Source organism: Erinaceus europaeus, chromosome 3 (genome assembly GCF_950295315.1).
Source record: "Erinaceus europaeus chromosome 3, mEriEur2.1, whole genome shotgun sequence".
NCBI classification, from domain to species: Eukaryota; Metazoa; Chordata; class Mammalia; order Eulipotyphla; family Erinaceidae; genus Erinaceus; species Erinaceus europaeus.
Window position 1 is genome coordinate 43534539 of NC_080164.1, and position 11558 is coordinate 43546096.

General features: G+C 43.7%; 1 protein-coding gene and 1 non-coding gene across 2 annotated transcripts in view; both read right to left on the minus strand.

Moving 5' to 3' along the window:
- SPR (sepiapterin reductase) overlaps positions 1–5539 on the minus strand; it is a 6825-nt gene extending 1286 nt beyond the window's left edge. Inside the window, exons 1-2 of the mRNA XM_007523678.3 lie at positions 5178–5539; positions 3758–4048 (exon numbers count right to left, since the gene is read on the minus strand). Of these exons, the coding sequence (XP_007523740.1) occupies positions 3758–4048; positions 5178–5481 (595 nt within the window). The 5' untranslated portion in view covers positions 5482–5539. The remainder of the gene's footprint in view (positions 1–3757; positions 4049–5177) is intronic.
- Positions 5540–10568: 5029 nt separating this feature from the next.
- Positions 10569–10672, minus strand: LOC132537851 (U6 spliceosomal RNA). The gene has a single exon (XR_009549276.1). It is a non-coding gene; the product is annotated as a U6 spliceosomal RNA (small nuclear RNA).
- Between the last annotated feature and the right edge of the window lie 886 nt (positions 10673–11558).

An 11558-nucleotide genomic window follows, 5' to 3' on the forward strand; every position in this document is an offset into this window, starting at 1 on the left:
GAAGAAGAAAGAAGGAGAAGGAGGAGAAGGAGAAGAAGGAAGAAGGAAGAAGGAAGAAGGAAGAAGGAAGAAGGAAGAAGGAAGAAGGAAGAAGGAAGAAGGAAGAAGGAAGAAGAAGAAGAAGAAGAAGAAGAAGAAGGACAACTCCATGTGGAATACTTAAAATTCCTTTAACAATGTGTGGTCTGGGAGGTGGCACAGTGGATAAAACATCAGACTCTTTTTTTTTTCTATTCCCTTTTGTTGCCCTTGTTGTTTTATTGTTGTAGTTATTGTTGTTGTTCTTGATGTTGTCGTTGTTGGATAGGAAAAAGAGAAATGGAGAGAGAGGGGAAGACAGAGGGGGAGAGAAAGATAGACACCTGCAGACCTGCTTCACCGCCTGTGAAGTGACTCCCCTGCAGGTGGGGAGTGGGGGACTCCAACTGAGATCCTTTCGCCAGTCCTTGTGCTTTGCACCACCTGCACTTAACCCGCTGCACTACCGCCCGACTCCCAAAGTATCAGAGTCTTAAGCATGAGGTCCCAAGTTCAATCCCTGTCAGCATATGTAGCAGAAAGATGTTTGGTTATTTCTCTCTCCTCCTATCTTTCTCATAAATAAAAGATATCTTTAAAAAACAAATAAAAAACAATGGAATCACTAGAACAAGAAGTCATGGAACAGAAACTATAATAGACTACTACTCAGAAGTTAGAAAAGACTATTTTATGCCCTTTAGGACAAAATGAGTGGAACTGGCAGTGGTTACGCACAGTGAAGTAAGCAAGGGGGTAAAGGACAACTATGAGATGATTTCACTCATATGTGAAAATAGAGGATTAAAACACATGAACTTGAAAAAAGGAAAAAAATATATATATAGTCAACCCATACCTATGACCTTGGTGGTTACTATTAGAGGGGAGCTGGGGCACAGATTGGTGGTGGGAGAGATGTAGAATTATACCCCTATTATAATCTTGTAAATCACTATCAGATCACTAATAAAAGTTAAAAAAAAAAAAACCAGCAATAACCCTGGAGGCAAGAAATAAAATAAAATAAAAGTTAAAAAAAAAAAGACAAAAATACTGGAGTTGAACAATACAATGAATGAACTCAAGAACTCAATAAAGAGACCAATAGCAGACTCACCAAACAACAATGAATTAAAGGACAGGTCATTTGAAATCATCCAGAGGAACAGAAAGACAAAAGAGTGAAGGTTTATATGGATTGAAGCATACCATTACAAGCAACAATAATGTTTTCAAATCCCAGAGGGAGAACAGAGCATAAAACTTAACAGAAAAAAACGTGGTTGAGAACTCCTCAAATCTGGGAAGAGATCTGGGCACCCAAAGATAGGCAGTTAATAGGTTGAACTATCCTAAAAGATTATCTTCAAGACACATTCGAATAAAACTGTCTAAGGCTGGCTGTAAGAATAACTGTGTGTGTTTCCAGGTTTTGGCTATTACAAATTACAAACCTGGAAGCAACCCAGGTGTCCAACAACAGATGAGTGGCTGAGCAAGTTGTGGTATATATACACAATGGAATACTACTCAGCTGTAAAAAATGGTGACTTCACCGTTTTCAGCCGATCTTGGATGGACCTTGAAAAAATCATGTTGAGTGAAATAAGTCAGGAACAGAAGGATGAATACGGGATGATCTCACTCTCAGGCCGAAGTTGAAAAACAAGATTAGAAAAGAAAACACAAGTCGAACCTGAAATGGAATTGGAGTATTACACCAAAGTAAAAGACACTGGGGTGGGTAGGTGGGTGGGGAGAATACAGGTCCATGAAAAATGATGAATGAAATAGTGGGGGTTGTATTGCTAAATGGGAATCTGGGGAATGTTATGCAAAAAAAAAAAAAAAAGAAAAGAAAAACTCTAATAGAGGAGGTTATAGAGACAGGTTACAAACACAAACTGCTATACAAAGTTAGCATAAAAATGGACCTTCTAAAAAAATAAACAATAAAAAAACTGAGGGGCCAGGTGGTGGCGCACCTGGTTGAGCGCACATTACAGAGTACAAGGGCCCGGATGCCAGACCCTCCCACTGCAGGGGGAAAGCTTCACAGGGTCAAGCGGTGTTGCAGATGTGTCTCTGTCGCCCTCTCTAAAAAAAAAAAATAAAGAATAACTGTGTGTGTTAGGAAGTTAGGAAAGTAGAACTGGCTTCTGCAGAGCATGAGGAGATGGCACTTACTACAAACTTGGATTCAAGGTCTGATCCCCACTCTGCCAAGTCATTCTGCCTTTTTGAGGGTTTCCTGGGGAACAGACTAGTGGATTTCCATGGAAGTTTCTGAGACATTTTATGGCAGCTCCATCACTACCTTTTAATTCCAGAAACCACAAGTCTTTCTTTAAATAAAGGGGCAGAAGAGTATGCAGTGTGGCAAGAAACAGATCAAGTTTTGTTAAGACTCCCTACCTCAAACTTTGCCTAGGACTAGGGTCCTATTTTATTCTCCCCACGTGCCCTTAGTTTCTAGCTCCACTCAGTCTGGGATGGTCAACATTCAACCATATCTGCTTGTTTTTCTTGTAGCTAACACTGAAAGGCTGGTTCAGTGGAGTGTTTTTAGGCACTGAGGACATACAGAGGAATAGTGAAAGGTCCTTGCCATCAAGGCTTTCCTACCAAGAGAGGAGAGCAGATATGGTTTTGTTATAAGGTAAGTTTAGTTTATATAATTTAATGCCACTAGTACTGAGTTGGAAGTCACCTGATATCTAATATCTCCCAGTCTCTGCTTAGATTCTGCCCCACTTCTGCCTATATAAAGGAGAGCTCCATCTCAAATGGTCTGTATCCTAAACAAACCAGCTGACAAAGCGTAACAAAAATAACTACTGGCCTCTGTGAAGAACACAGTGGGTACCAGAAGGAAAAGAAAAGAGAGCAGTGGGGGAGTCGGGTGGTAGCATAACGGGTTAAGCGCAGGTGGCACAAAGCGTGAGGACGGGCGCAAGGATCCCGGTTCGAGCCCCCGACTCCCCACCTGCAGGGGAGTCGCTTCACAGGCGGTGAAGCAAGTCTGCAGGTGTCTATCTTTCTCTCCCCCTCTCTGTCTTCCCTTCCTCTCTCCATTTCACTCTGTCCTAGCCAACAACAACTACAACAATAAAACAACAAGGGCAACAAAAGGGAATAAATATTAATTAAAAAAAAAAGAGAAAGAGCAGTGGGAGAACTGGATAAGAGAGGTGTGCCTTGATAGTGTGAAGGCTCTAGAGTTTTGGTGGTGGGGATGGTGAGACTGATATGCATAGAGAGTGTGGTGCTGTACTCTCAAAATGTATAGTACTGTACACCAAAGGTAAAGCAATACAAGTTGATCTATAGGAAAATAGAAGAAACAGAGAAGTAGACACATGAAGATAATACATTGTGGCCACTCCTATCAGTTAATTAGATAGCATTTCCTTGGGGATCATTCTTACATTTAGCACTTCATTCAGGCCTCCAAAACACAGGTAGCAGGAAATGGCTTGGTACTAATCTTTCAAACTCTGCCCCCATCAGCCAATTAGGGCAGCTGTGCACTCTCCACACACTCTTACTATAGGGTCTAAGACCCAGCAGCTGTCACTTCCTTAGACCTTGTATTTCCCTTAAGGAGAGATGGGTGTGATGCAGAGACTTCATCTGTAGGGCCTTTCCTGGAGAGAACAGACTAGACTCCTTGCTCAGTCCCAAAGGGGAACCAGTTGGTTACAGGCACCAGGGGTGGCAGGAATGCCATACTTACCTGGGGCATAGCTCAGCACCCTCACACTAGGTTCCTCGGTGGCCAGCACCTGGAACATCATGTCCCGAGCAGCCTTCCCTGCACAGTAGAGAGCCCAGCCTTTGAAGGGCTGCAGAGCGCAGAGGGATGAGATGTTCACCACTGTTTTGTGAAGGCCAGGACTGTCCTGGAAAGCCTTGAGGATGTTGGAAGTCAGGCAGAGTGTGGAAGTCAAGTTCAGAGCCCAATAGTCGTTCACTTCAGCTGAGTCAGCCAAGTCCACAAAGCCTTTGGACACATCCCCAAGAGTACCTGAGAAAAAAAACGGTTTAGTGTATTGTACCTGCATGCCTCAGGTTCCTGGTTTAATCCCCAGCGCCGCATACACCAGAGTTTTCTGGTTTCTTTCTCTCCTTGTCTTTATCTCATGTGAAACACTTTCTCATTAAAATATTTTTTTTTCTAATTGGATAGAGAACTTGAGAGAGAGGAGGAGGAGATAGAGAGGAAGAAAGAGAGACACTTGCAGCACTGCTTCACCTTTTATGAAGATTCCCCCCTGCAGATGGAGGATGGGGGCTTGAACCTGGATCCTTGCATACTGTAAAATGTTCACTCAATTGGGTGTGCCACCACCAGGCCCTTAAAAAAAAAAAAGCTTACTATACACTCAAAGCAGGACCTTTGTCTCCCCATCTTCAGTTCTTTCCAAATTCTTCCCTATGCAGACACCCTCTTCCTATGCAGACCTGGCTCAAAAGTCCCTCAAATGTTTCTGAGGAAGACAAAGGGGGCTGGGCAGCGGCGCACCTAGTTGAGCTCACATGTTACAGTGTGCATGGACCCAGGTTCAAGCTGCCCCCCACCAAGTCCTCACATGCAGGGAGAAACCTTCATGAATGGTGAAGCAGTGCAAGAGGTCTTTTTTTTTCTTTTCCCTATCTCTCCCTTCTAGATTTTTGTCTCTATCCAATCAATCAAAAACAATTTTTTTAAACAGAAAAAAAATTTTTTTAAAGACAAATATCTGAGAAATCCATCTGCCCCAATATCCAAAGTGAGCCACTACATGGTCACCTTTGAGACTGGAGAGTCTGGGGACCCTTTGGACAAGCCAGGTGAGTGACTTCTGATGGGAAGCCACCACCACCCCCACCCCCACCCCCACCCCCACCTCGTGCCCTGACTCAGGCCTCAGCCAGAAAAACTGAGCCTGCCAGGCGCCTGCTCGGGAAAGTTCCACCTTCACTTAGAAAAGCCTGGCATGTGGAGGTGGTGGCCGCAGCAGCCATGGCACCTCGCTGATACAAGTGTTTGTTCTGATTCCTCGGATCAGAGTCACAGTTTCTGAGCCGTGGGGGCAGCGAAGGCGGTAGGCCAGGAAGCTAAGCAGAACTTTTGGAGGCACTCCCACGAGGCCCGCGTCGCCGCGAGGTCTTACCCGCGTTGTTGATAAGCAGCAGGCGCTGCAGCCCCTCGGGCCTGGGGAGCTCGCGCACGCAGCCCAGCAGCTGCTGCAAGCCAGCCTCGGCGCCCAGGTCGGCGGGCACCCGCACCACGCGCAGGCCCAGCCGCCCGGCGCCCAGCTCGGCCTCCACCTGCCGCAGCGCCTCGTCGCTGCGCGCGCTGAGGACGAGCAGGGAGCCGGGCGCCAGCAGCGGGGCCAAGAGACCTGCCAGCGCCCGGCCGAAGCCGCGGGAGGCCCCGGTCAGCACGCACACGGCGCGCCCCAGGCTACCCTCCATGCCTGCGCTCTAGGTCCGCCGGGGCGCTGAAGGCTGACCCGGCAGCGGACAGACTGGGCGGCGCGCCGAGCGGAGCCGCGAGGGCAGTGGGCGGAGGCAGGGCGGGGCCTGGAAGTCAGAGCGCCGGAGCCGCGGGAGCTTGGCTGCTGGTGGCGGAAGTGGAAGACCCGGGTGCAAGCTAAGGGACAAGGGGCGGGGACATGCGACCCACGGAGGTGTTCCTGCCTGATCCCCAGCCCAATACTCCCTCACGTCTACCTCCCATACACACCAGCACTTCCTCTAATTCCAGACCCAGCTATCAGAACTAGTGACCTTCTGCAGACTGAGCATCTATCTCAGTCCCTGGTCCCCAAAAGCCCTGAACGACGTCCCTGGGGTCTCTTGGGGTTTGGGGGGGGGGGGGGGAGTTAGCTGCTCCAAATGTTGTGAAGATCTCCCTGGTTTGAGCAACTCGGTGTTCTCTGGTATTTCTAATTCTTGTCCCTGAAAGTCTGATCAGGAATTCTGCACCCACTCTAGCTGCACTCTTGCTAGTAGGTGATTCCGTTTACTCTCTGCTTAGGCAGTCGCCTAAATTTGTTTTATTTATTAATTTATTCACTTTCTACCAGAGCACTGATCAGCTCCGGCTTACTAAATTTGTATTGATACTTTCAGGCGTGTGCTTCAGGAAAAACAAACAAACAAACAAAAACCTTCATTTCCTATTCTTTTCCTTTCATTTCCTTTTTTTTTTCTTTCCCCTCCAGAGGCAGAAGATGGGAAAATTATCAAATAGTTACAGATTTCCTTTAAAATGAAGTCTTATCAGAGTTTAGCAAGGGTGTAAGTCACCTCCCATAGTTTACCAGTTCAGGTCCCACCCTTAGAGTCAGACAACTAAGTTGCCTTTCAAGGCTCCTGGGGGGGGGGCGGGGGATGCATTTTGCTTCCTTGTATTGTGGCTATTATTTACCATCATTAAAACAATTTGGGAGGGAACCTTTACACTTGCCAGCATAGGTTCCTTTACCACAAATGTTTGTGAAGATATGTCAGAAAGGAATAACCAAGGCAATGCTGCAAAAAAAGCTTTAAAGATAGTAGATTTGCTGTCTAGTGATTTTTGTTAAAATATTCTGAAAATACTTTATATAAATCAGGACAAAGAAAACAAGTAATTATATAATATTGCTAGAAGTCAAGATTTGCAGCAGTAGAGAAGAGAGACCAGAGTAAACTCAAGGAAGTTAAAAAGTCTGTAATAAATTTGAATTGGAAGCCAGAAAAGAGTAGAATAGGTTGCAGTTACTTTTATACAGTAAGAGCAAAAGTGCTACTTTTTCTTTCTGAGTGTGTTGGTTCTCTAGTTGTTAGGACTAACTTTGGTTTTTAATCCTCCCTGAGCAAAATTATATGGTAGTTTCCTTTCTCCTTCTGATTTATTTCATTTAGCACAATCTGATCAAGTTCAACCATGTTGTCCCAAATGACTGTGTGGTGTGTGTGTGTGTGTGTGTGTGTGTGTGTGTGTGTGTGTGTGTGTGTGTGTGTGTATACATACATATATATATATATATATATATCTGGGTAATATTCCATTGTGTACACTACATCTTTATCCAGTCATCTGTTAATGAGCACAGTTTTAACTACTGTGAACAGCACTATATGAGCATAGAAGTGCATATTTATTTTCAAATTAGTGTCTTCATATTGTTCAAATAAAAGCCCAGAAATGGGGTTACTATATCATCTGTAAGATCTATAATTTTTTCATAATTCCATTTCTAATTGTTTTGAGGAACCTCCATTTCTTATTTCATTAAGCACAGTCACCTCCAGTTTCATCTGTTTTGTCACAAATGATACAGTATTAACTTTTTAAATTGCAAAGTAATATTCCATGAAGTATATGTCCCGCACCTTCTTTAACTAGTCATCTGTCAATATGGCATTTAGGTTGTGTCCACTCTTTGGTTATTGTGAATAATGCAGTTGTGAACAGAGATGCATGTCTCTTAAAAATAGTGTTTTCCGAAGTCAGACAGTAGCGCAGCAGGTTAAGCACATGTGGCGTGAAGTGCAAGGACTGGTGAAAGGATCCTGGTTGGAGCCCCTGGCTCCCCACCTGCAGGGGAGTTTTTTCACAGGCGGTGAAGCAGGTCTGTAGGTGTCTGTCTTTTTCTCCCCCTCTCTGTCTTCCCCTCCTCTCTCCATTTCTCTCTTTCCTATCTAACAATGACAACAACAGTAATATCTACAACAATGAAAAACAACTAGGGCAACGAAAGGGAAAATAAATGTTTAAAAAATAGTGTTTTCATATCCTTAGGATAAATATCTAAGAGTGGTATTGCTGAATCATAAGGTAATTCCATTTTTACTTATTTAAGGGCTCTCCATACAGTCTTCCAAAGGGACGGTACTGTAAAAGGCAGTAGCCTTGAAATTCCCTTTTTATGCAGTTGTTTGGTAAGTGCTTTTAGTATGAGTTGCTTGTAGTATGAGGTGGAAAATTCCTTGCCCTTTTCCCTCTGAAGAACGGGACTAATCAGTGAAGGCTATCAAGTGTTTTGCAGAAGTTCTGTGTGAGGGCTAGCCTTATCAGGACCTCTGCACAGCCCCAGCAGTATACTGGTCGCCAGATGGCCTGGTATGACGGTAGGGGGATGTGAGGACCTAATACCTGGTCAAGTCTTGTTGGTTGTCTGGTTTTGCAAGGTCTGAAATTAGCCCGCGCTTTGCTTTGTATGGACCCCGCTTTTTGCTAAGTTTGAAATGATTGAATTTTGTGTTTGCTATAGCCTGTTATTGGATGTAGGTTGATAAGGTGATGTGCTCCCCCTCCCTGAGTGTAGTCTGAATTCCTATAAATTGTGTGGTTTGAGCCCTGTTTGTCGTCGAGCTTGGTAGACTAACACCAGTCACCATCTCGGCCCGGATTGCAATTCGTCAATAAACATCTTTGCTTCCTTGCAGTGGATGGTGGTTTGATTTATGCTCGCTAACAGGTACCAGGTTACATTCCCACTAGCAGTGTAACAATGTTCCTTTTTCTCCACAACCTTTCCAACACCTATCATTTCCTGTTTTGTTGATGTAGGTTATTCTCACAGGTATGTGGTAGAATCCCAGTGTAGTGGCTTTTTTGTTTGTTTATATGTTTTGTTTTTACCAGAGCACTGCTCAGCTCTGATTTATGGGGTGATAGGGGACCGGGGGTTGTGGGGTGGGGAGCTTCCAGGTGGAAGAGGACATAGGCTGGAGGTGAGAAGGTTTTGCAGGAAACTGAGAAATTTTACACATGTTCCAACAACTGTGTTTACTGTAAGTCATTAATTCCCCCAATGAAAGTATTAAAAAAAAAAAAAAAAAGAACTCTTCAGTTCACTTTTTCATCATGTTATGTTTTTTCTTTTCTTAAACTGTATGCGTTCCGTTTTTTGCCTCCAAGGTTATCCAGGGCTGGGTGCCTGCACTACGAATCCACTGCTCCTGGAGGCCATTTTTCCCCTTTTGTTGCCCTTGTTGTTTATCATTGTTGTTGTTATTAATATTGTTGTTGTTATTGCTGTCGTTATTGTTGAATAGAACAGAGAGAAATCGAGAGAGGAGGGAAAGACAGAGAGGGGGAGAGAAAGATAAACACCTGCAGACCTGCTTCACCGCTTGTGAATCGATTCCCCTGCCGGTGGGGAGCTGGAGGCTGGAACCGGGATCCTTACCATGTCCTTGCTCTTTGCTCCATGTGCTCTTAACCATCTGTGCTACTGCCAGGTCCCTGTTGTGTTTGCTTCTAATGTGTAGATGGCAATGCTTACTTCTGAAGCAAAGTTGTAATAAACGTGTCAACTTTCATTTTTCTATCAATGTTAAAGATAAGCAATTATCTTTGGGAAATATTAAGATTTTAGGGAGGCCAGGCAATGGTGCACTCAGTTAAGCGCAGATAGTACTGTGGTCCGGGAGGTGGCGCAGTGGTAAGGTTTTGGACTCTAGCGCACATAGTACTAAGTGCAAGGACCCGCACATCAATCTGGGTTTGAACCACCAGCTCCCCAACTGCAGGGGACACGCTTCACATGCTGAGAAGCAGGTCTGCAGGTGTCTCTCTTTTTCTCGCCCACTCTATCTCCCCCTCCTTTCTCAGTTTCTCTCTGTCCTATCCAATAAAATGGAAAAAATAGCCACCAGGAGCAGTGGATTTGTACAGCTGATACTGAGCCACAGCGATAACCCTGGAGGCAAAACAAACAAACCAAAAACACTATGATTTTGGATTTTGAAGGTAAGCAGGACTGTTTGGAGTTGGATGCCTGCCTCTGACTCATGCAGCCTTAGGTCGGTCACAGAGTATCTTTCAACCAGTTATTTTCTCCACTTGTTTATTCAGCCTTGCATAACTATTTGTTGAATGTGGTAACGGAAAAAGAAATGGTACATACTAAATTTTTAGGTGAGCTTATTAAGAAATTAAACTAAGGACTTGAATCCAGAAGGTAATTGAACCTAGGAACAGTTTTCACATTGTTTCCAGACTCCTGCTCCAAATATTGGATTTGAGTGTAGAGATTCTATACAGTCTGTGTATATGATGGAAGGTTCTGACTAAAATCTAAGAAATTCTATGCTGTAGCATAGAAACTGACAGTATTGTTCATGACTCTGTTACTGCACTGAAGCAAACAAGCAAAGTCATATTTATTTATTTTTTAACTTTAAAAAATATTTATTTATTTACTCCCTTTTGTTGTTACCCTTGTTGTTTTATTGTTGTAGTTATTGTTGTTATTGATGTCATCGTTGTTGGATAGGACAGAGAGAAATGGAGAGAGGTGGGGAAGACAGAGAGGGGTAGAGAAAGATAGACACCTGCAGACCTGCTTCACCGCTTGTGAGGCAACTCCCCTGCAGGTGGGGAGCCAGGGACTCAAACCCGGATCCTTACTCCAGTCCTTATGCTTCCTGCCACCTGCGCTCAACCCGCTGTGCTACCGCCTGACTCCCAGTCATATTTATTTTATCTACTTTGTTAACACATTCTTTTAGGAATTTATATTATGGATCTATTGGTTTCTTTTGTGCATTCTTTATGTTTTTTTAAAAATATGGAATTCACAAATTTTCATGCCATCTTTGTGCAGGGGTCATGCTAATCTTCTCTGTATCAGTCCAGTTTTAAAATATGTGCTTCCAAAGTGAGCATTGTGCATTCTTGGTGACTAAAAATAATGTATTAGGTCACTGTAACTCTTCTGTATATAGTCAGCGGTTTGAGGTGGCTTTTTTTGTTGTTTTATGATAAAAAATAATTTAATTGGCAATTAAAATTATGTACCATATCTTAAGATAACTAAACAGTGTTTCACTGAAATTTTATGAATTAATTTGCTAAAGAGTTAGTTAAGGGGAATTCCAGGAGGCATGGCCATGGAATAACTGGAATTGAATCACCTCTCCTCCCAAAACAACAAATAAATGCAACAAGAGACCCAACTGAAGTCATAATCTACAGCTGAAAGTTCTGCAGCCTCAGGTGGATGCTCGAGTGTGGGTGGAGTGAAAAGGGACTCATGATGAAGAACAGCAAAGTCAAATCAGAGCTCTGGGTGCTATTTTGGCGATTTCACTATAAGCCCTGTAAGCAAGTAACATTGTTCCTAGTGCGGAAAAAAAAGAGACAGGGGCTTAAAACCTCTCAATCTTTGACTCGGGGGGTTTATCCTTGTGAATTTAAGGCAAGGACACAAGGACACAACATAAAGCAGGGCATTTGTGACCGCAAGACAGGCCCATGCAACCCCCCCATACCACCCATTGCAGATAATACAAACAAGAGAAACCTAGCGATCACAATAGCACCACCTACTGGCCATCAATAACCAGCACAAGAAATTGTGCAAGCAGAGAAACAAAACTAAACAGCCAACCATGCCATAACAACCAGACAGAAATGAAACAGGAAATCCAAGGAATTACAGATTTAGACTATCAGAGACAGACTACAGAAAGCTCATGATGAGGACTCTCCAAGAATCTAAGCAAGAATTAAAAGAACATTTTACTTTGGAATTAAAACACACAAGAGAGAT